Raw genomic sequence first — 25,346 nt, 5'->3', positions numbered from 1 at the left:
TGAAGAATGTCTTTACATAATTTTAACCATTTACAATTAAATTAATTTTTCAGAATCTCGTTTTAATCGCTTATATTACTCGAAAGCAGGCAAAATTAGTTGGGCAAACCTTTGAATAAATTCGAAAATTATTGAATTTTTAGTTTAAATTTTAAATTACTTAATTAATGCGACATTAATTACGAATTAGAATAAATCTAAAGGAGAATCATAATAAAAATTTTAAAATATAAAAAAATATTCTACAACTACTTTAATCGTTTTAATTAACCCTTTTCGAAAAAAAAACCTGTTACAAATATTATATTTAAAAATTTCCTGGATTTGTTAGAAAACAACGGTTATGATTACGTATTTCAAATGCTAAAGTTTTGCTAAACACTATTATTTTTTTTCGTTTTCAACTAAAATTCTGATTCGGTTCTTCACTTTTCGAAAACAAATAATTTCCATATGTTAATCACTTATTCAGAGCAAAATATTCGAATAATGAGATGGATGATTTTCGTCAATCAATTACTTTGTTTTATATGCTCATTATCTAACGAAAAGTATAAAAATTATAATAAAAAGATGTGACTGACAAAAGTGAAATGAGAAAAAAAAGTGACTAAAGAGAATGGGTGTTAAAAGTTCATTCTTTTCGTTTTCCTTTAGCAAATTTGTGGTTTGAAGCAGAAAATATAGTAATTCAGACATTATTGCACATAGTTCAATATATGTTATGTAAATTTAGCATGTATTGTATTGAACTTTAAATAAATTTTAATTAGCCATTTCAAAATATTTTAAATTTGTAAGCTTTAGCAAAAAAAAAAAAAACAAAAATTGCTGTCTAAAACCCATAGCTATTTCACATATAAATTTTTATTTTTTTCCAAGAATTTATATGTAGATGATTGAATAACTTTAATGAATTGAAATTTTGAAATCAAATTCAATTTTTTTATTAAGAAAAAAATTAATGGTTATAAAATAAAACGTCAAAATATAAAAGCCACATCATTATTTTTAAAATAATTTCTTACAGTTTATCTCGATTTTCTTTAATTCCAAATTTTTAGCTGTAAAAACATAAATTCCAATATCGTTATTTGTACTCGTATTAGTAAATCCGATCATATAGCACTTTAAACCGAATAGCAGTTAAGGTAAAAATTTTGCTCTACGGAAATTCTATTATGAAATAGTAAAAACAGATATTATTAATATTATAAATAATAAAGAATAATAAGTAATCTATAAATATGTATTCAAATATTAAGAATTTGACATTAATTTTTCATACAAGGTTACTAATAATGTCATTTACACTTTTTTTATTGTACTAATTTACTATTTTAAAGTGTCATACAATCGTAACAGTCTGACATAACAAATTGTATTTTCTTCTTCAGCAAAACTTTTGAAAAATTAATGCGTAAAACTGTAACTAAATTAATCTTTTGTAGTAAAATCATTGAAAGATAACAATTTTACTTTTAAATGCAAAAAACTGTAATCGAATAAATATATTGCAGTAAACTTTTACTCATTTTTACTTTTTCTCTTTTTTGTCTTTTAATAAAATTGTCCTCACTATTAAATTTCTTATTATTTTTTCTCTGTTTTTATTTACTGAACCAAGGCGAGATAATGCTTATGATTTTTATTTTTTGTTTTTAAAAGAGCAGTACTGTTAACAAAAACAAATCAACATAGCGATTTGCAGTAGTGCCATATCACAAGAATTTTATATTTAATTGTTATTATGCATATGCGTGTAAAATATTAAAAAAAAATTCAAAAATAAATTAATAGAAAACAGAAACTCTTAATTTGGACGAGGAACACTTCAAATTTAAGATTGTTCTAATAAAAATAGAAAAAAATCAAAACTAAATCAAAATAAAAAAAAAATCAATAAATTATGCTATACTAAAAAAAAGTATATTATACTTTTGGGATGAAAGCAAAAGACATACCTTATTAGATTGGGATTTAATTAAATGTTAATTTGGCATCAATTATATTATTTGATTGCAAAACACTTTTGCTTCTTTAGAGGTTTACACAAAACTTACAATTTGGGAAAAATTTTTAATATTGTTAATTTCGAGATACGATCATTTAAAAACTGAATATGGTATAGAAAACAATTTGTTTTCGACAAAATAAACCATTTATTCATTCCTACAACTTTACTATTAAAATCTTAGGAAAAACTTCTCTAATTGTCAAAAATGTGAAAAAGAAAAGATTTACGAAAACTTCAGTTAATAGCCATGAAATTTATCGTTATTTCACTTCTAATTTACTTCAATTCTAATTCCGAACCGAAGACAGTTATAGGAATTTTTTATTTACTTTATTATCTACTTTTATCAATCGAGCCATTTCCTCTATGTATGGTAACACTAAATATGCTACTATTATTTATACTAGGTATAAGTACATATATTTAAGTACGGTATAGTTCTTACTAAAAATTAAGAATAAAAAAAAAGATAAAATAAAAAAAAATTTTAAAGGAACTATAAATACAAAAACTAAAAAAAATTAAACAACTTGCATACTACACACATTAACAAACGCACTATGTGATAAAATAAAATCCACCACAGGAAGGATATTATAATGCTCAAATACTAAAACATAAATTGTACATGAACGCATGGTTTTGAAAATTTAAGAAAATGAATAAAACTATAACCAAAAATAAAAAATAAATTAAAAGAAAAAAATAAGAAAAATAAAATAAACTAAAACGCAAAAATAAAATATCAGCTTATATGTCGGTCCTTTTGATATCCTAATTGGTTTATTACTTTGTCGGCATCTTTTAAAAAAGGTTACGTTGTAAATGCCAGTTGTAAATCTTTTCTTTAACTAACAACGAGCAAAACATAAAGAAAATTATAAACTAAAGAAACCTGAAAACAGAATTAAAACTAAAATAAAAAGTAAAGCCAGCAAAGAAGAAATACCATAACAATAAAAACAAACTTTGTCGTAGGTAAAAATTTTTGTAAATTAATTTGATCGCGTTCAGCTCAAATTGTTCGATAACTAAGTAATAGAATAGTTGCATATTATAAGTAACATTTAAATTAATTACTTTCAATTTTATTCTTAAAAGCTAGTTATTATTTTCATCCTTGAAACAAAGTTTTAATCACATCAATGAAGCGATCAATAAACAATTGAAAAAAAAAAACGAAAATCAAAGAATCAATAACAAAAATTACTTACTCTGTGAAAAAGCAATGCTTTTATCTCTAAACTTGCCTTTCGTCCTTACAGGATACTTTACTTAACAGCACACATACATACTATTGTTTATTCTTGAACAACTTTTTTATATTTATTACTTTTTTATTAAAAATATTTATTTTTTACTACTGGTAAAATATTCAAAAATCTAATAAAATCATGAAATTAAACTGAACTGTTTGTTATGTGGCTAAAATAATTTTTCGGCATAAAAATTAAAACGGAATTAATCCAGTCTAATTAAAAACTAATATAATCTAAGAATTTTAAATATACCTTAACTTTTAAATTTCATTAATACCGCATTATAGTACATGGATTTCAGAAAATAAAATTAACTGAGTTGAATTTTATACTAATATAAATTATTATTGCAATTTTGTAATATTACAGACTACAATTTATCTCATCTAAGCTTTGTCAAATTTTATTTAAAAAATGGTAAATAAATGGTGAAAGGGATCAAATATTCATTTGATCCCTTAATTGATTAAGCAAATGCTTAAAAATTACTTATGATATGAGTTGATATACCTGAATTATATATGTACATATAATATTATATAACAATATTACTACAATATTGAAGCTCTCACAGGCTACAAAATCATTATAGCACAAGTCATAGACTGTTTAATACAATTAATGGATTCAATTGAAATTTTTGATTATAGTAATTTGTAATGTAATAAAAATTTACTCATTTTTACAGGTACATTAATATATTGCATATACATAAAGTGTATGAACTTTTTAATCTAGTTGATTTTAATGTCTATTAACCAAATATTTAAAAAGTATTATTCACTAATTGAATTTGGTAACTTATATTTATAATTGCTATAGTTCAATTCTTTACTTTCATGGGAATCTCCTGATTTCCCCTAATCAGTGATCATTTAATTAATGAGGCGGCGCCAGACTTTTAAAGGCATTGATTATTTATTTATACACTAAAAACAAAAATGTGAAAACAAAAGTAAAAACCACTAATATATACATACATAATTTTCGTTCGTACACAATTTTAATACAATTTTTAATATCAATTCAAATTTAAATACAATTTATTCCTCCCTATACCCATACATATTTTTGCATATATATGTATGTATTCGTATTAACTATACTCGCATCTATTTACTTATTTACGTACATATTATATACGTACATTTCATTATTATTCATAAATTTACAGTGGACTCAAGAAAATTTGAAACTTTTTTTTTCTAGAAAATTTCAGTTTTTATTTTAAGCACAAAATCTTATACTTATCCACAAACTAAATATTTGATTAAATTTTAAAGTTAAAGTTCGAAAATACATAAGAAACTTAATTTAGCACATATATAAAAAGAAAAAATTTGGGAAAAAGGTACTTTCCGTCTGTTAGTTTCCGTTAAGTTAGAAAGTGAAAGTTTTATACACAAAAATAGAGTTACGGCCTATGCAAGTCCGAAATATTCCACTTTTTTTTTACAATTAAATTTTATAAATTAAAAAACTGTGAAACAACATAGGCATGCACTACAATGACAAAATAACCGTTAAAATTAACCGTTATATAAATTTTTTTTTTTTTTCAAATTTTTAACAACGTTTTTTCAACAAGAAGCTTCTCAATTTCTGTATAAGTAAAAAATAACAATGTCTTGCGACCGTAATTGCCTTAATTTAATCGAATTAAAAAACGGAAAACTAAATGATGTAACGAAGCTTAAAGTAAAAGTTTACTTTGACGGAACTATACTATAAAATATTATAAAAGAGGTTTTCTTAATTATTCCAAAAAATAAAAAAAGCAAAATTTCATGAACAAAAGCAACTAAAACTGAAGGAAGAAGAACAAAAAAAATTATGTTTTGCTCGTGTTTCATAAATAAATTTGGCGATAAAAGATGACAAAACATAAATAATCTACTGATTAAGGTAATGAGCCACAACGAGCGGCATCAAAAAACGGCTTCTTCTTCACTATATTTATTTACGCATGTTTACAAGTATCTAAACGATATATTCTTGTTTGTATGTGCATATACATATTTATAATTATGAAAGTTCTTATGTTTATATTTTACATATTTTTTATATGCCAAAACATATTTTCTAAACTGAGAACCGCGTGCACCGTGCAAGCTCTGAGTGAGTATTTTACATGGAAATAAAAATTTGCATATTTGTTTTAGTTTTATTTCCAATCCATATTTCGTAAAATTTTCAAATCAAATAAAAAGTAAAAATATAATACACATTAATGTGTATAACATTTTCGTTTGGATTTTAACATTTCTAAAACTAAAAAATTGACAGAAGAGTACCTATTATTCACTAAATATTATTATACTTATCTTAAACATTTTATGTTATGCGTTGAAAGTGCGCAGCTGTAGAAAATAAATAGAATATTGAGTGTCGTTATGTAAAAAAGGTTGAAAATCGCTGCTATGTACATAAGCATAATACGGGTGGAAGTTGGGTTTGATCAAAATAATATTGTATTAGAAACACACACATATATGATTCTGTTTCAGCAATTACGTGATAAGAACTGATATTATATAATATATTGATACATAATTTTGTATATTTTTTATTATGTGGTATGTATGGATCTAACATACAGGGTGTTTCACATAAGAAGGCAAATAATGTCAGAGATTATTCTTTGATTAATTGCAAGCAAAAAAACGTGTGGGGTGCGGATTCGTTATCTGTACTCGTTTCGGATCTGTACTCGTTTTCGAGATACAGCATGTTAAAAAAAAACGACCGAACTTTTCCTGCATATAAATAAATACTTATAACTTCGGGACCATACAACAGATTGATTGCCCTTTATTTTCGGTCTTACAATCTATTTGATTTAAGCCATAATTTTCGAAATAAAGCTCATTAAGTCAGAATTATAGTTTTTTTTTTAAATCGAAATTTCTTGAAAATTTTTGTTATTTTTTTTTCGATGTGCTACGATGAGAGCATTGCCCTGAAAAGTATAAGGCCAACGCATTAAAAATCTTTCCGAACTGCTTCTATCGGGTTAACTTCGATATAATTCATATGTTTTCCTCAATTTATTTTCTATTGAAATACTGCCCTGATAAATATAAGGCTGCCGCGTAAAGAAAGTAACTCTGATTTTCTCCTTTTATGATTTTTAAAAAATGTATAGACTTTATACAGGGTGATTCAGAAAAGTATACAACAACATATACTATTGGTTAGATGATCGAAAATGGGTAAAACATTTGTTCCGGACTGGATGCCAAATCTCAAGGGATTCCAAATTCCAGGGATTTTAACGAATTTTCACAAAATTTTTACTTATCCAATTTTTCTTGATTATAACTTCCGTTCTGAAAAAGATGGGAACTTCAAACAAACAGTTTCTCAATGGCCTAGTAAAGGGCTTAAAATAAACATGTTGCTCGATTCTGTATTTTATGTATCTTCGGAATACAAAGCACTCGAACTTTAGGCAAAATCAAATTTTTCCCTTGTTTTATATTTTCAGTTTTTCGAAAACTTGAAATTTTTTTTATATAATTTTGTCCAGCTGCTTAAGCTTAAATTTAAGCCCTCAAACATTAAAAAATTCTTTATGGTACAGAAGATATAGCACAAACACCAAAAATATTGTGAGCCAAATATTCAATTAAAATTAAGAGGTTGCTAAAACTAAAATTAGATTCAGTTTAATATTCCGTTATCAAAACATTTGGAAAAATACCTTATCATTACCCAAAAATTTTACAAATTTCTCAAGACAAACACCAGATTTTCTTAAAAAATTCAGCTAATTCTCAAATATTTATGTATGTTTTTTTTTCTAAGAAATCCATTTCTATTCAATCGCATATTTGAAATTATTTGCTTACATAGAACCCCTCTATAGTTGCATCAGCCGTACGCCAATTTTAATTTTTTGTAGAAATTTGCTTAAAATTTATTAATCCCATTAAATTATTTATTAATTATTTATTTACTTCATAATATACCTACCATATAATTTACAAACTCCATTTTGTGTAAAAAAATCAAATTTTTCTATTAAAAAAAAATTCTATTAGAATAAATGTCAAAATTTGTATGGCATGTCTTTAAAATTTCGCTCCAGCTGGATAATTTTAATAACTTCAGACGCCAAATGGTGTCTAGATTGCGAAAATATTTTTTTTAAATTTTTAAATTGCACCCAATTTGAGAAAAATGCATTTAAAAATTTCTAACCATATAGGTACTATTTCTTATAAAAACTGGCGAAAATAAAAAACCTACCATTTTTTTTTACCAAGAAAAGTTTCGAAAAAATTTTTTGATTACTAGATTTTTTTTTGTTTTTCCTAATAGAAAATTGTAGTTTTTCTTTTCAAAAATTTCAAATGTTTTAAAATCAATTTTTGTTTTTCAAATTAAAAGTTTGTATAAAATTTTGTATTAATTTTATTATTATTTGCTACATTTCAATAAAAAAATTAAAATTCAGCTTTTTTACAAAATAACGTGATGTTGATCCAAAACAACAATTGCAATCGTTTATTTACTTTAACCTGCACAAAACGAATATCAAGTAAAAGCTGCAAACATTATAAATGCGCTCTTATTCAAATTTAAACATCTAACCCAGCATTTACACGTACAAGTTACTTGCAAGAAAGTTGCAATACATACAAAAATTTTACTAACACATTGAAATATTTCTACTTGCTTGTTTACTTGCAGTTCAACTTGCAAGAAAATTTTGCTGCCAGTAATTTGAGCAAGTAATTTGACATATTGAGAAATTCACAAAAAAAAATTTGTTTTGATTTTTTTTTTTTTTTAATTTAAAATTTTTGAATTTTGTTTTGAAAAAATTAAACTTAGCAAACTTATGGTTTCTAAAATTTATAAACAATTATATATATTGCTAGTTGTTTTCTTCTCAAAGACATTTTCAAAAATTAACTTGCTAAACGCCTACGTCATAATAGCAAGTAATTTGACATTTCGAAAAACTAATTGACAATTAATATTATACAAACTTGCATGCAAGTAACTTGTATGTGTAAATGCTGGGTAACATAAATTTTTACTTTTAAATATCTAACACTTTATAAAAACAGCACCTTAGCTGATAACAATGATTTGACTCTTTATTTGGAAAGCTTAATAAAGCTAAAATAATATTGCCATTTTTAAAAGCTTTAAGTTATTTTCTGCTTTAAATTAATAAATAGATACAAGTTTGTGTTTATTGTTTATCTTTCTGTCTGAATCACCTGAACTTCGGAATACAGTGTCAAATTGGGTTATATTTTGTAAATAAGCACCATCGCAATTCAGATTTAAGTGATTAAAAATATATGGTTTCCATTGCAAAATGTTTAATAATTTTCTTAAAAAGAAATATTTTACAGTGCAACTTTTATCAATATGTAAATATTCAAAGAAAACAGATTTCCAAGTTAATACAACCATTGAAAAATTAGAGATACATAAAACAAGTAACAGAAAGTTGAATGAAAAGGTCAGTATGTCCTATACATGAAAGTGAAATGATAAGAAAATAAAAGTACGTTTTCAAAAACAAAAAATTATTGTATTTTTAGCTAGAAAAATCCGCACTAACTGACACTTTTGGAAGATATCATACATATTTAAGGATTTCGTTATCTGAAAAATGTAATTTAAGATGTAAGTATTACAAAACACAGTGACTTCGCATTTTCTTTTTAAGAATATACCTACTATATTCTTCTATAATTAAAATTATATTAAGGTGACATCACCAAACGTGGCTTAAATTTAAATAAAATATGTATGTAGATAAAAAATATGGCAAATGCTAAAATAGAGTGCATACTTGACTTGTACGATGAAGTACATAGTACATACACATGTACTTATTTACTTAAGAGAGGTTGAGGTAAACTTGTTTTTGGAAAAATCTAATGAAATATAAATAATATAAAGTGAAAGTTTCGATGTTTCTTTACTCATAAGATATCTACTTACCTAAACATATTATGTATTTTAAAATATTTAATAAGACGGGCAATTCAATGAATTGACTATGATTAATAATCGTTATCCCCTAGGTAAATATTGTATGCCAGCAGAAGGAGTAAAATTAACCGCTAATCAAAATTTACTAACTACAGAAGAAATGTTATATTTAGCAAAAATTTTTGTTAAAAATGGAGTAAACAAAATTCGTCTAACGGGTGGTGAGCCAACAGTTAGAAAAGACATTGTAGATATTATTGCGAAATTAAAAGAAATTCCAAAATTAAGCAATGTCGGAATAACGACTAATGGTTTAGTATTAACGCGTTTGCTTGTACCAATGCAAAGAGCTGGATTAGACTCAATTAATATTAGCCTTGATACTTTGAACTCAAAAAAATATGAAGAAATTACAAGAAGAAAGGGTTGGGAAAGAGTAATAGCTGGAATTGATCTGGCAATACAACTGGGGTATAAACCAAAAATTAATTGCGTTTTAATGAAAAATTTCAATGAAGATGAAATTTGCGATTTTGTTGCATTCACTGAAGATAGAAAAATTGATGTACGCTTTATTGAATATATGCCATTTTCAGGAAATAAGTGGCAAACAGATAATATGGTACCATTTCGGTAAGATATGCATAATAACAAACATACACATGTACAAACATACGTACACTTTCGTTAATGACGAACTTTTTTATTTGATATAATGTTTACATATATAGGAGGGCCCTAAATATTATAGAGCAAAGATGGCCCGATTTTTATGCTCTTGAAAACGGTAAAAACGATACCTCAAAAGCTTACAAAGTACCTGGTTACATAGGCCAAGTAGGATTTATAACATCCATGACCGAACATTTCTGCGGAACATGTAACAGATTACGGCTGACAGCTGATGGAAATTTAAAGGTTTGTCTGTTTGGAAACAAAGAAATTTCGTTACTAGAAGCTATTAGAAGTAATATGCCTGAACATGATTTGATTTCCTTAATTTCAAGTGCAGTCCAAAGAAAAAAGAAACAGCATGCAGGTGAGAAAAATATTAAACTCTTTCAAATATGTATGCCGATACGTATATGTATTTCAACTGTTATTCATTCTTAAATCTCTAAAGTTATAACATTACATTTCATCAAACACTTCATTCTGAAAAACCCAAAAAGAAGATTATTTAGAAAAGGAAAAATATTAAAAGAGTGTCTAGCAAAAGTGAAACGTACAATTAAAAAAGATATGCTACTTCTCAATGCCTGCTCATTATCATATTGTTGAATATTTTTACCAATGTAATAATTTTTTTTTTATATATTTGTAGGCATGCTGAATTTATCTCAAATGAAAAATCGACCAATGATATTAATTGGGGGATAATTTATATTTGCAACAATGTTTAAGTTTCGTTATTATTACATAAATAAGGTTAGTTATATTTTGACCATTTTCGAAATGGATTTAGAAAAATATTTAAACTTTTTCCAATAGTTATCAAAATGAATAATAGAATTTTCTATAGTAGCTTATAGTATAAACCTATTAAATTAGGTGCGTCATACATCTGTTCTATATTGTACAACATCGAAAATTTCACTTTCAAATCACTTAAGATTTATTAAGAAATCTTATGTATGAACAAATTTTTTCGTTTGAATTTATGTGTTAAACAATATTATAATATAATATAATTAAATAAATTATGTTATACATAGATCATGCAATATGTTTTATGTACGAAGACTACCTCTCAATAAAAATTTCAAGGCTCTATTAAATAACACTTTAAATTAATAGTTAAAATCATATTTTAATATGGATTTAAAATTTATTTCGAAGTTGAAAAAAATTTTGTTATTACTTTACCCTACTTTCTTTCTATAAAAACATCCACAATCTATATTTTTCTTCACAATTACAAAATACACACATATAATTTTACTTTCAGATAATCAAAATCTTACATTTTTTAAATGTTGCTCAAGTTTCAAAACAATATTTGGAAATTTAACATACTTAAAATTTAAAACACAGTTTAGAAGCATGGATTTGAATGCAATACGCTTTATATCATCTACTCCAGTAAACCGAGAGAAAAATGAATTCCAAGTCATTCCAAATTTATCTCATGTTGATTCAGAGGGTAAAGCTAAAATGGTTGACGTATCCGACAAGGATTCTACTCAAAGAATTGCTGAAGCAACGGCAACTGTATTCGTTGGACCCGTGATCTCAAAATTAATTCAAGAAAACGGAATATTAAAGGGAGACGTACTTTCTCTAGCGGAAATAGCTGGTGTATTAGGAGCAAAAAAAACATCTGAGTTAATCCCTTTGTGTCATAACATTTTCCTTTCAGTTGTGCAAGTGAAAGCTGAAATAAACCCACACAATACGAATGAAATTACATTATATGCTATTGTAAAATGTCATGGAAAAACTGGAGTTGAAATGGAGGCTCTTACTGCCGTTTCTATAGCATCATTAACAATTTACGATATGTGCAAAGCGGTATCTCATGAAATTGAAATTAAATGTATCAAACTGCTGTCGAAATCTGGTGGAAAACGTTCATATAGGAAAAGTTAGTTTTGGTTGAATAAAATTGCATAGGTTAGGCATCATAGGTATTTCTCTTTTTTAAACAAAATTTAAGGCAACATAAATAAAGACTGTAAGTTTTTATTTTAATTTAGATAAATAGTGAATTTCTTTACAATAAATGGGCTCAAAACTTTTTTACATTGAAGTATTTATTTAATTTCAATATAAAGCAATTATTACACATTTTTCAAAATTGTGTTTATAATGTTTTTGTCCAAAATTTAGTTGTTAAATAATAAGTCGATTAAAGAGTAACGCATTTCTGCACTTATAAAATTAACAAAAAAAAAATTATATGTAGTTGTTGCAAATGCCATATTAAATCTTCATTATATGTATCATAGATCAATTTGAAACTAAAACATTTCGGCTTATTTCACTCGTTTCTTCAGTTTTATCTTTCGATTCACTTTCCTCATTTGCTGTAGGTTCTTGCCCCCTAATTTTTATATTGTGTTCTTTTTTGAAATTATTGAGTTCTATACCTTTTTTATGTAATTGATCCGTAACAATTTCAAGAGTTTTTTCCAGATTATCTCTGTTTTCAATTAACTGTGGCAGAACATCTTTAACTTTCCTTTCACATAGTACTCCACCAATTAGGCGAAAACATTTCCTATCTTCATCCACGGTTTTTAATGTTTCTATCACAGTTCTAAAATTAACTTTCAATAAACAAATTTTTTAGGTTAGAAATATAATCATTACTTGTGCTCCTTTAAATCCATTTCCAAAGTTGTTAGTTTGCTTGCTAAATTTCTTTGTTCATTTCTTAATATCTGAAAATCTCCAATAATTTTTTCTTGCTTTTTCTGTGCTTTCGCTGCTTCTGATGCCATATTTATTTTTAACAATACTTAGCAGATGTTAAATAAAAATTACCACTTCTTTCCGAATCAATATATTATTTTATAGTAAAAAGAAACAAGCAAACTAGCAAAGACAAACTTCCAGATTTGATTTAGATTGTCAAAAAATTGACATTAAAAACTATCAAAATATGACATACTTCAAAAATGATTTTTACCTGTGATGAGTGTGATATGACCTACAACTTTAATAGACTGGTAGCACAAGAAATGTTTTTACGCCCAAAATAAAAAAACAGATGACTAATGATTCACCCTCTTTTTGATTCTTCATAGCACTTTACTTTGATTTTCATAGTGCTTCATAGTTCCAATAAATTTAATATTTTTACATTTCTTTCTCATCATTAGCAAGCACTACATAAGGCTAGTAATGCATTAAAAATTCAAAAAGGCACGAAGCAGTTGCCGCTTTGTCACATTTTTTTTTTTTATAAAATTTTTTGGACCCACGGCTCACTTTTTGTATTTAGTCATTTCTAAAATATTGAAAAAAAAACTTCAATTTTCCTTTTTTTTAAAGTAATTTATGATTATGAAAATGTAGCATATCTTAAAATTAAAATATGAAATTGTGCATAGTACTCCTAAAGTTTGAAAGAAAAACATTGAAACTTAAAATAAGTTGAAATTAGACAAAGAAAATTAATTAGTGACTAACTAAGAATTTTTCAATTTTGGTTTTTTAGTTTAAATTTGAATTTTTTTTTGAATACTTATCCCATTAATTTTTTATGAGTGGTAACCCTGGTACGGAGTCCTTTTTAATGGAATTGATTTTGACAACAATGACAATATTTTGGCTCTTGACTAGCTCTCGATGCTAGCTTTGCTCAATAAAACAGTTAAAAAAAAGTCAGAAGCAGAAAGCAAAAAAAAAATTAGTTGTGGAAATTGCAGAAAGTAAGTTTATATTTTGTAAGTGAAGGAATATACTCTTTTTTATTAATAATGCTAGAATATTACATTTTTCTTATTTAAAAAGGTATTAATTTTCATAAATTTTAATATTTGGGCATTAGATATATAATTAAAGTAAATTTGCATGATGATTTCATCGTTTGTCAAATTTAAATGCGCAAGTACAAAGAAAATTTCGTAGATATAATTTTAATCGTGCTAATATTATCTTAAATTTTTTTATAGTTTTTTTTTGTGGAAATATAAAACTCATGAGAAATACAAATTTTTTAGGAAATTTATAAAAATCAAAAATATCAAAACGTAAAGAAATGGAGCAGCCACCTATTTTCAATAGCGTCGAGGATGAATGCAGATACTGGAAAGAACGAGCAAAACTTTATCACAAAGAGTAAAAGTCGCAATTTTTTTCAAATTTTGTCAAAACAACTTTTTCGTTTTTGTAGATGGACAGATGTCAAACAAGAATTTGATGAATTTGTTGAGGATTCCAGACAATTGGAAGCAGAAATGGAAGCAACTTTAGAACAAAAAGAGACTGCCGTCAGAGATCTTCGGAAACAAGTCATTCAGTTAGAAAAAGAAAATGAATCATTAAGGGTAAAATCTTAAACTTTTTGGTTAAAAATTTTAATATCAATTGAATTTCGAATATTTTAATAATATGCAATATAAAATTACCTTCGTTTTTAGATAAAATCAGATTCCCATAGTATAGAATTTAGTGAATTAGAAAAACAATTGTCTACAACGCAATCTGAAAAAGAATCATTAAAATCATATCTGAGGCAACTGGAACAGAAAAACGATGATCTCGAACGCGCTCATAGAATTTTATTAGAAAGTATTTCAAGTTTAAAAACAATGTTAGATAAAGAATATGAAAAAAATGCTCTTGAAAGTGATGAAAAAGAACTACTAAAAGAAAGATTGCAAAGACTAATGGATGAAAGAAGAGGTAGTAATGTTTCTATACGTTTAAATAAAAATCCAAAATATGTATAATATACCTACCAAAATATATTAACTCTTCTAGATTTGGAACAGGAATTAAATGTACGACATCGTATTTCATCGAGTAATATGAATGGCAGTTTAGAGCACAGCATAAATGGCGGATTAGAAACACCTCCGCCAATCGCCACAAATTCATCCACAACAGGTATTGGCGACTATGGGCAACATTCATTAAAAAGTAAGGTTTTATTATCAATAAAACGAACAAAACGTGCCTTAAAATTCAATAAGCCAAATCATTAAAAATTTATACAATTCCCTATGTAATGAAAGTAAAAAACAAGGAAAAATTTTGATTCTAATTTTTGCATAATAGTTTATTTTTGCTTGAAAATAAAGACAATTTTGATTTAACAATTTTTAATACATATTAATTTTTGTTTTGCTTAAAAAATGTAACTATGACTTAAATAAAATTATTTTCTTCCCCGAAATTTGCATCACTTTTATTATAGTTGAAAAATATACATATATGTTTTGTGTACTTTGTAAGGAGCACGTTTTGTTTCAAGTTTTTTTTTTTTTGTAGTGTTAAAAAAAAGTAGCGTAGTCAAATTTTATTGGAAAGTTGTTTGTTTTAGTAATAGTCTAGAGAACAGAAAAAATAGAATTGTTAATTTTTTTCAGACCCAGAAAATATGCTCAATGGTAATGCCATGACAGCTAGTTCCAGAACCACTGCGCTTAATATTGTAGCCGACATGCTGAGAAAACTTAATGTAAGATATTTTTAGCTTTAGAATTAAAAACGTATAAAACATATTATTGTTTTCTGTGATATGATAAAGTTTTTAGATAGTTCAAAAACAAAATATAGTTATTTAATATTAATTTATTAATATGTATGTACTTTTAAGTTTGTATTTTGTGTTTTCCCTTTCATGTCACAGAAGATTTTATTAGTTGTGTAACACATTAATACGTTTTATTTTTTATTTTTTTTTTTTTTTTTTTTATGTTTTATTTTTTTAATTTTGAAATGGCTTTTTCAGTTGGATAAAACACTTTTATGTTCTCGCTGTGATAAATTTCGTTGTATTTGTGACCGTCCTGTTTCACTAAAACTCCCTCCCAAAGCTACAACTTCTTCACCATATGAAAGTGTTAATTTACAGATGATAACTTCTTCCCCTAATCATAGTAACAATAGTACAAACATCATTCCAAAATCTACAACAGTCGTCAATAATAACAGTACTAGTAATATTTTTGGAACAAATATATTTCAAAGATTTTCACAAAAAAATAGTGGTATTGGATTGGATTGTCCAAATAATGTAAATAAACACGATATGTATTGATATTATAATTCTTACATTTTTAATGTGCTAATAATTCACCTTAATGTTATTTATGGATATTTCGGAAAGAAAGATTAGAGCACTTTTACAAATTAAATTATAATTTCATTTAATTACGTTTTTCCTTAAAAATTCTTATACATACTTATTGAAAATTGGACAAATAGATTAAAAGCAACACAAAATTTTTCCAAAAAGGAGATTAGCTATTAATTTCTTACCAAAATTATGTTCATTAATATTATAAATAATAAAATTAAAGATTTTAGCGAAAAATAAGAAATTTTGAATAAAAACATTGCTATTATTAAAATATAAATTTGTGTTTATCACATTATATCAGCAAACGACATATGAATTTTTAAAACTTGGTACATGCACATGTATCTTGTTTTTACGATGTGTATTACTTTATGAAGGTGAAATGAATCCTTGTGCATTTTTGTAATATATTGAAGGACCAAATGATGTTCGTTACGTTGCAGCATTAATAATTAATCTTATATTTTATAAAAAAATCATAAGTGAAGAAAATACGCCAAATCGGGTATAATTACAACTTTTGTACGTTATTTCATAGAACTTTACTGTGACAGATAGTAATGAAAACATAACAAAGTCTTTCCGAATCATCCAAAGGTGTATATACATATATATCATAGTAATTATAATGCCACCATTTGTTCTACGATATATTTTATATAGGCCTAAATTCAGAACACATATTTTCATTTTCCATCCTTTATTTTAAAATTTATATTATTATATCAATATACATTATCTTAATAATAATAATAATCTTAATAATATATTATAATACTATATAAATGATGTACCTGTGTTTTAAAATTACCATTGGGTAAAAGTGCATCGATGCAGTTTTAAAAAATACCCTTTTTCTTTTATCACTCTAATGAAATATAAGAATGATGGATTTTAAAATAGGATATCCATAACAAGAAGCTGAATTAAGCAAAACTATTTCCACAATTAATAGAGAAACTATTATTTTCATATTTCGTAAAATATGTTTTTATAAAAAAATTTATAAATAATTAGGAATAATATTTTAAAACAAATTCGGTAATCATTTAAAAAAATGTTTTATCAAACTGAAATTAATTTTGTAAATAAAAACTATACATACTTTGGTGACCCACATCAGTTCTACATTATATGTGTATGTATTTTCAAGTTCTTAAGTCGCAATATTCGTTTAAATCTACTTATAAGTTTATTTAATTCTATTTATTTAATTTTTTTCCCATTTCTTTTTTAATTTTGTAATAAATGTAAAATAGTATTCAGATAATTTCCTATTTTTTAAATTTAGTTCAGCTATTTTTTTTTTTATTTTAATTTTGTAAATGAAGTTAATTTGAATCCAAATCATGCATACCCATTCCTTTTTATTTTTTTTTTCCATTTTATACATGCATACATACACTCAATCAATTCAACAAAATCAATATTTTATTTTTAATTTGATTTTAGATATCTGAATAAGAAATTAATTAGTTAAAGTACAAAATATAAATATGTACTATGTATATACCATTAACTATAAGAGTAAAAATTAAATATCATTCAAGAATTCATTTAATAACATTCAACTATTATAAAAATTATGATAATTCTCTATATATTTTTTGCAATATTATTTGTCATTTTAGGCAATGGAATCAAAATTAAAGGCATATCGGGAACAAGTGCCTCCACCACGTCAATGACAACACGAAAATGTATACAACTCCGTTGACGATAAAATAATTTAATTTTAGTTTAACGGAACTTGTGTACAAACAATAAAAATAAGTATAAATTTTATAACTTTAAATTGAATAACAACAATTAAATAAAAAAAGCGTGACTAAACCCCCAAATCAAATTACATATAAACGTCCTTCTTGGAGTATAATTATCTACTTATGTACATATTATGTATATATGTATATGCATGCATCATATAATACATATACAAAACCTATTATATGTATGTACAGACATATTATATAATATTTCATAGTTTGGAACTGAAAAGAAAATGTAATTTTAATACAATATGGGAGTTAAAATCCTATGACAGGCTCAGCTAATACTGGTTACTAGCAATGAAAGCTCTGGGGAACATCAAAATCGACAAAAATAAAGTACATAATCTAAAAAGTAATTATATTTTAAAAATTGTCATAAAATACGGTTTTTTTTTAAAGCAGGCCTTTTATAACTTTCTAGAATTTTATTTGTTCAAATTTTTAAATCAACATTTAATTAATTTCTAAATCTTATATTAAAAAAAAATAATTTAAAGAAAAATGAAAGTAAAAAAGATTATAACTATGTACTTTTATTTTTTTACATGAAGCGAATTTGACATTTAATTTTTATTTCATATAATTAAAATGCAAGCAATTGATTTAGAGTTAGTTATTACAAATATTAACAAGAGAAAGCTAAGATATATATTTACATGTAAGGTTTACATAAAATATAATTATAATTAATATTAAATAAAAATTTGTGTACTAATTTAATCGAATAATTATTAAACAAAATAATTGTTAAAAACTTATCGAAGTAAAAACGTTAAAGTGGAAGGCAAAGTACAGTTAATTTTTTGGGAAATGAAATGGCGAAAGTAAAATTTTATGCTCTACCGTAACAAGTGTTCATAATATACTAACTACTTTTTACTTCGAAGAATTTATATTTCTAACGCATATAACGAGAAATGATTAACGAATGGTTGAACTCGCTTTCGCAGTTCTGACTGTGGGGGATCTTATTAAGCAGTTAAAACTGCATTGTTATAGAACTATTAAAACTCTGGTGTCAAAAATTTTGATTTTTAATCTTTACTAATTGAATTCTTCACTAATTGACCGAGACCACACGATTCATCTTTCTTTGACAATATTTTTATTTTTGAACCTTGAAAAATTTGAGTCTTTTGTATGTTTATGTATTTGAAATAAAATTTTGAGGAAAGAAGGATATAAAAAAAACGGATAATATAAAAGTAGGCGATTATATAAAATAAAAGAAAGCAATATTTTGCGTTCTTTTTCTATTTGGTATTACAAAGATATGAATCGTTCGAAATTTAATAAATAAATAACAAGAATATAAACAGAAAAATTTTTCTTTGTGGTAGTAGATTCAAACGTTCGCCTCAAAAAATTTTGGATTCCAAAAAGAAGACAGAAATTTCAGAACTGCAATACTACAAATGTAGTATAACGGAAAGAAGGACGGAACGTAGTATGAAAATTCAAGCAATGAAATAAAATTAAGACTCGTGTGTCCATACGGATTGAGATTGTGAATATAAAAGCATAAAAAAGAATTGTTCTCGATTTGACAGAAGATATTTTGCAATTCTAAAAACGAAATGCTTTTTGTAGCGACCTACAAAAACGTACTGTCATTACAGATCTTTGTTAAAAGTGCAAACGCGAATCCAACCAGTTTAATAAAATTAACTAAAGTTTAATAAAATACTCTAAGCTTATACCAGAGGAACCCATGAACTATCAATAGAAACATTATTTCGACTTGAAAATTCAGCTTAAAATCTACGAGCCAATCAATATTTAGTCCACGCTTTGGGTCCTTTTGATCGCCAGAACAATGCTCAATGAATATTTACGAAGGTTTTGTACTACTATATTTGGCAAATTAATTTTATGGAGAATAACTATTGTGACATTCTGCGAGACAAACGTGGTGAATGAAAAGAAAATATTTTGATTAAACTCCCCTACTTCGAGTTTATTTTAATGGCGTTTAATGAATTCTTCCACCTATCATGAATTAAAATTTTTGCCGAATTCGCCAAATTCATTTCGTTCGCTTTCCCAATAGTTTTATACGTCAGACAGCTTGCGGACTGAAAATAAAATTTTGACGTTAAAGAATTTGCGGTATACGCAAATTCTTTAACGTCAAAATTTTGTTTTCAGTCTGCAAACTGTCTGACGTGTAAAACATTTACGGACAGAAATGTAGTAAACTTTTTACCCGTAATTGACTTTGAATTTTAATCATCCGTAAACGTAAAAACAAAAAAAATTTTTTTTAGATTTAAAATAATTTTATACTTACATATTAAAAGTTAACAAAAAAAAATAGTTTTTATATTATTTTTAACGTAATACATCAAATTTATTTACTGAATTACTACGTCAGACTGTCTGCATGTAAAAAAAAATCTACAATTTTGACGCTTGATTGACTTTTTTTAAAAGTTTAAGAATTTAAGCTTTGACTGAAAGTAAAAACGCAGTAGAGTGTTCGTAAACTCAGACAACTCAGATTTTGTAAAATTTGACGTTTAAGAATTTACCATATCTTTGATGTTTTTTTGTGACATATCATCCTGTTAATATTACAACTAAAAAACGCTTTAGCATCACATCAACGACTGCCAGAAATGTATATTTGAGGTGGTGTGATCGATTTTTTTATCATGTCAGAGACGCGATTAGCAGAATAAGGAGGAATATGTTTCTAACTAGTTACTTTTTTAAAGAGCTTTCTTAAATTGATTGTAGAATGCTTTTTCAATATTTTTTAATATTGTCAACATTTTTGAAGTTAAATGGACTTTTAAATGGAACTTGTCAATAAAATTTACAAACGAAAATTCAAACTTGCATAAAATAACAGAGCAACACTTCAAACTAAAAAATTTGACAACTGCAAAATAAATAGAGTCTGGGTTATTAAAGGAAATCGCACACAATGAAACTGCAATAGTAAATTGCAAGTCCAAAATTAGTTCCTTTTCTAATTTCGCAGTCATTGTCTGTCATATTCTATTTATATTGAAAGTAGCATCTCGTGTTTCATGGAATATTAAACATTTTTCTAAACGTCAAATTTATAAGTTTTGAAATGCGGGCTCATTGTGTTTGCGCCATAAGATACGCATTTCAAATTTATCTTTCATATCACGCTATTAGATAATAACACCAGGGATAATAACAATAGGGATTTGGAATATTAACCGTTTACTTTAGAACTCCAATTAATACACATGATTTTTCATGAGTGGGTGTTGAATTTTGTATATCACAAACCAAATACAGAAAAACGTCATACTAATCAGTTCTAAAAGTTAAGTTTCGCAAAAAAAATTAGCCTTAGCATGGAAAATTCAACAAAGTTATATATGTAGCTAAATATAGTCAGCAGATTTGGCATTTTGTTTTTATATAACTTGGTAACGTGGAAAACACTATATTACTTCTAATACATTCCTATACTTGCAAAGTAAAAAGTAAATTTAATTGATAAAATAATTTATTTTATTTAAACAATCAATAACCATTAAAATATTTAAAAAAGTATATTATAAAAACACGTTCAACTAAACCAAAGATGTTAAATAAATTTAATCTCGCATTAGAGAATTGTGCATACAACTATTTACATTGACCAACAAAATATTTGTGTTCCTCCAAAAATGGCTTTGTCAAAATCAATTAGAGTTTTAGAGAAATCTCAAGCACCAAATCCTTACAGTATTTTGTTGGAAGATCGACAAAAACCTGAAAGTCTACTTTTTGAGTCTCAAGTAGTTGCGTTGTTATCACAGCAGGAAGCAGAACAAATAAAAAAACAGTATACGAAAGTATGTGATGCTTATGGTTGTTTGGGAGTTCTTCAAGTAAATAATATTGAAACTACTCTTCTGTATCTTGTACTAGTTACCGGAGTATCTTCAGTAGGAAAAATCAATGAAATTGAAATTTTTCGAATAACACAAACCCAGTTCGTCCCATTACAAATAGAAACTTCTCAAGAAAATAAAACAAGTGAAGTGAGAAAAGTACTGAATTCTGGAACATTTTACTTTGCTCATACAAACCCATCATCCAATGAGACGTCTACTTTTGAAATTACACTGTGCGCTCAGCGACGTCAACGAACAGAAAAAACGGATAACAGATTTTTTTGGAATAGAATGTTGCACATACATCTCTTAAGATTTGATATTGACTGTGATGCTTGGCTTCTCAAAGTAATGTGTGGTTCAATAGAAATAAGAACTGTTTATGTTGGAAGTAAACAAGCTCGGGCAGCTGTTATATCTAGATTGAGTTGTGAACGTGCTGGGACACGGTTTAATGTTCGTGGTACTAATGACGATGGCCATGTAGCAAATTTTGTAGAAACTGAACAAGTCATATATTTGGATAATCAAATAACAAGTTTTGTTCAAACTCGAGGTTCAGTTCCCTTATTTTGGGAGCAGCCAGGTATACAGGTTGGTTCACACAAAGTGAAAATTTCTCGAGGATTTGAAGCCAGTATCTCAGCATTTGAGAAGCACATGCAAATAATGAAAACTCAATATGGCCAGTTCGCTATTGTTAATTTATTAGGAACAAGTTTGGTCGGTAGCAAAGAAGGAGAAGCCACTTTAAGTATGGAATTTCAAAAACATCACAACGAATCAAAATATATTGAGGTGCCTCATATAATTTTTGATTACCATCAAGAATGCCGTGGTGGAAATACAGCTGCGTTATCTAAACTTAAAGCTAAAATTGAAGAGTGTCAGGCATACTATGGATTGTTTCATGTTAATGGCAAAGAAGTTTTAGAAGAACAAATAGGTACAATTAGAACAAATTGCTTGGATTGTTTAGATCGTACTAACTGCGTTCAAACGTTTTTTGGTCTTGATTCTCTAAAAGATCAAATAATTGCCCTCGGATTAGCAGATAAAAAACAATCAATTTCAAGATTTGAAGAAATTTTCACCCAAATGTGGATTAATAACGGAAATGAAATTAGTAAAATTTACGCTGGAACTGGAGCAATTCAAGGGGGATCAAAGATAATGGATGGCGCCCGTTCTGCTGCTAGAACCATTCAAAATAATTTACTGGATAGTTCAAAACAGGAGGCAATCGACATACTTTTGGTAGGCTCTACTTTGAGCTCGGAACCTGCAGACATTGCAAGAACTTTATTGCCATTAAACATGTTACATGCTCCAACACCAGTTTTACGTGAAATGTGTAAACGCCATAAAAGTTTTGTTAAAAATAAACAAATGAGAGTCGCGGTATGTACTTACAACGTCAATGGTGGCAAACATTTTCGTAGCGTAGCATATAAAGATTCTTTGGATGATTGGTTGTTGGCTTCACAGTATTTCCGAAGGGGTTCTCTTATTGATGTTACAGATGAGAGTGAAAGCGAAGTTCCTATTGATGTATATGCAATTGGGTTTCAAGAAATTGTTGATTTGAATACAAGTAACATCGTAGCCTCAAGTACGGAAAATGCTAAAATATGGGCAGAAGAATTATTAAGAACTTTGTGCAATCATGATCCGTATGTCTTATTAACGTATCAACAATTAGTTGGTGTTTGTTTATACGTTTATATACGTACAGAGTATGCCTCTGCTGTTAGAGATTTGGCAATCGATTGGGTTAAAACTGGATTAGGCGGGGCTACTGGTAATAAAGGGGCAACCGCTATACGATTCACGTTGTATGGAACATCGGTTTGTTTCGTTTGCTCTCACTTTGCTGCTGGTCAGTCACAAGTTGCTGAAAGAAACGCAGATTTTTCTGAAATCACTAAAAAACTTTCATTTGGCATGGGCAGGACTTTGAAAACACATGATTATATATTTTGGTGTGGTGATTTTAATTATCGAATTGACATGGATAAAGAAGAACTAAAAGAAGCTATTCGGAACAAAGAGTACAAGAAAATATTTGAACAGGATCAGTTAAGAAAAGAACAAGAAGCTGGAAATGTTTTTAATGATTTTCTAGAAGGGGAAATTACTTTTGATCCAACGTATAAGTATGACTTATTTAGCGAAGATTATGACACTAGTGAAAAAATGAGAGCACCGGCCTACACAGACAGAGTATTTTGGAACAAAAAAAAATCAATGCTCTTTGCAATGGATGAAATAGATGATTGGAATCCTGGAAAATTAATATATTATGGAAGATGTGAGCTTAAGCAAAGTGACCATAGACCTGTTACAGCTGTGCTTGATATCGACATTGCGGAAATTGATACAGAAAAAAGAAATGAAGTATTCAAAGAAGTTATTTCTGATCTGGGTCCTCCAGATGCCACAATTGTAGTTCACGTGCAGAACGAAGAAAACGAAGAAAATTTATCGATTTATGACGAAAATGTAATGAGTGGTGTCATTAAAGAATTATCTCAAATGGGGGAAATCACACTTGTCCGTTATGTGGAAAATACCATGTGGGTAACATTTAGAGAGGGAGAATCTGCGCTTAAAGTTGTTAACAAAAAATTCAACCAAATATGTGGCTTAGACCTGATATTTCAATTAAAAACTGAGAATTGGGTGTCTCAGGTAGAGCGTGAGATAAGTCTTTTTACGACAAATACAGTTGCTTTGAGTAATTACAAAAAAACTCCCGAAAAAAAAATGGGCACTCCTCAAATTCCGAAGAGACCAAATCAGCCTCCAGCAAGGCCACCTGCACCAAATCAACCTCCTTCCAGACCTCCTTTACCGAAATCACCAAAAATGTTGCCACATGCTGGAGTTATTAGTAATCCTTCCAACATTATAAATAATCTTAACACAGTAAGTAAAATAAATCCATCAGCAGAAAACGAAAAACCAGTAGAAAATATTGATATTCAAAATGAAGCTTCACATGAAAATTTTGTGGGAGATTCTAATAAACCACTAGAAAACTCAGAGGATAAGGAAAAGAGTAATGGTGATAATAAACCTCCAAATATGCCTCCACCCCCCTTACCATCTAATTATGTCGATTCAGTCCAGCAGCCTCCAGAAAACCAAAGAGAAGTAAAACTTGGAGCTCCTCCACCAATACCTAATCGTAACAATACAACCCCAGTAAAAACAGCTCCTGCTATACCAAATCGGGGACCCCCTCCCCCTTTACCACCTAGATAAAAACCTTTAATAAAAAAGTTTAATATAAATTTAAAAGTTCTATGAAATTTTCATAAAAATTACGTTAATATATAACTAAGTAGTATATTATCAAGTAACAAAAAAAAAATGTATTAGTAAAATTTTAGCTAGCAAGAAAAGATTGATTTTTAATTAAAAAGTCAATAATTTTCAAGCTAATAAATGAACAAATTACGTTAAAATGCAGTTATGTTAGATATAGAAATTATCAATGTTATTATTGCTAAGCATGAATTATAAAACACTTATGTTATCCTTATTATTATTAAAGTACACACATGAATAAAGATAAATTTTGCTCGTGATATTGAATTGTAAACGGGAAATGGCAAAACAAAAAATAAAATAAAAAACATGAATGTTAATAAACTCACAGCTATATATTATACGATGTGTTCTTCCTTTTTTTTATTTAAAAAAAAAATGCATATT

The 25,346-nt window shown here is 26.9% G+C and overlaps 4 protein-coding genes across 9 annotated transcripts; 3 read left to right on the top strand and 1 right to left on the bottom strand.

Annotated features, from left to right (window-relative positions):
- The first annotated feature begins 8,515 nt into the window (after positions 1-8,515).
- On the top strand, positions 8,516-11,986 carry LOC129608612 (molybdenum cofactor biosynthesis protein 1). Of its 3 annotated transcripts, none has more exons than XM_055520243.1 (6): positions 8,516-8,758; positions 8,841-8,925; positions 9,330-9,870; positions 9,969-10,276; positions 10,562-10,665; positions 11,186-11,322. In XM_055520243.1, exons 1-5 carry the CDS (start codon positions 8,612-8,614, stop codon positions 10,615-10,617), a joined length of 1,137 nt encoding a protein of 378 aa, XP_055376218.1. In that variant the 5' UTR covers positions 8,516-8,611; the 3' UTR covers positions 10,618-10,665; positions 11,186-11,322. The 3 variants fall into 3 exon arrangements, with proteins under 3 accessions (XP_055376218.1, XP_055376216.1, XP_055376217.1); XM_055520242.1 differs by lacking the exon at positions 10,562-10,665 and adding an exon at positions 9,011-9,157 and having other exon boundaries at positions 8,703-8,758; positions 11,186-11,986; XM_055520241.1 differs by lacking the exon at positions 10,562-10,665 and having other exon boundaries at positions 11,186-11,986.
- A 50-nt stretch (positions 11,987-12,036) lies between these two features.
- On the bottom strand, positions 12,037-13,191 carry LOC129608616 (probable prefoldin subunit 2). Its single transcript, XM_055520249.1, has 2 exons — positions 12,550-13,191; positions 12,037-12,496 (listed from the first exon to the last, which is right to left on the bottom strand). Exons 1-2 carry the CDS (start codon positions 12,678-12,680, stop codon positions 12,187-12,189), a joined length of 441 nt encoding a protein of 146 aa, XP_055376224.1. The 5' UTR covers positions 12,681-13,191; the 3' UTR covers positions 12,037-12,186.
- A 148-nt stretch (positions 13,192-13,339) lies between these two features.
- On the top strand, positions 13,340-18,433 carry LOC129608615 (nuclear distribution protein nudE homolog). 4 transcript variants are annotated; one of them, XM_055520245.1, is made up of 8 exons: positions 13,340-13,628; positions 13,905-14,022; positions 14,078-14,231; positions 14,325-14,589; positions 14,668-14,826; positions 15,276-15,367; positions 15,641-15,925; positions 17,623-18,433. In XM_055520245.1, exons 2-8 carry the CDS (start codon positions 13,943-13,945, stop codon positions 17,677-17,679), a joined length of 1,092 nt encoding a protein of 363 aa, XP_055376220.1. In that variant the 5' UTR covers positions 13,340-13,628; positions 13,905-13,942; the 3' UTR covers positions 17,680-18,433. The 4 variants fall into 4 exon arrangements, with proteins under 4 accessions (XP_055376220.1, XP_055376219.1, XP_055376222.1 ...); XM_055520244.1 differs by having other exon boundaries at positions 13,342-13,613; XM_055520246.1 differs by having other exon boundaries at positions 13,607-13,695.
- Positions 18,434-20,997: 2,564 nt separating this feature from the next.
- On the top strand, positions 20,998-25,300 carry LOC129608658 (synaptojanin-1). Its single transcript, XM_055520315.1, has one exon. The coding sequence runs from the start codon at positions 21,417-21,419 to the stop codon at positions 24,891-24,893; it is 3,477 nt and encodes a 1,158-aa protein (XP_055376290.1). The 5' UTR covers positions 20,998-21,416; the 3' UTR covers positions 24,894-25,300.
- The last annotated feature ends 46 nt before the right edge of the window (positions 25,301-25,346 follow it).

Source organism: Condylostylus longicornis, unplaced genomic scaffold (genome assembly GCF_029603195.1).
Source record: "Condylostylus longicornis isolate FDR11 unplaced genomic scaffold, ASM2960319v2 ptg000033l, whole genome shotgun sequence".
Taxonomy (NCBI): Eukaryota; Metazoa; Arthropoda; class Insecta; order Diptera; family Dolichopodidae; genus Condylostylus; species Condylostylus longicornis.
Note: the sequence above shows the minus strand (reverse complement) of the source record. Positions and strands in the feature narration are given on the sequence as shown.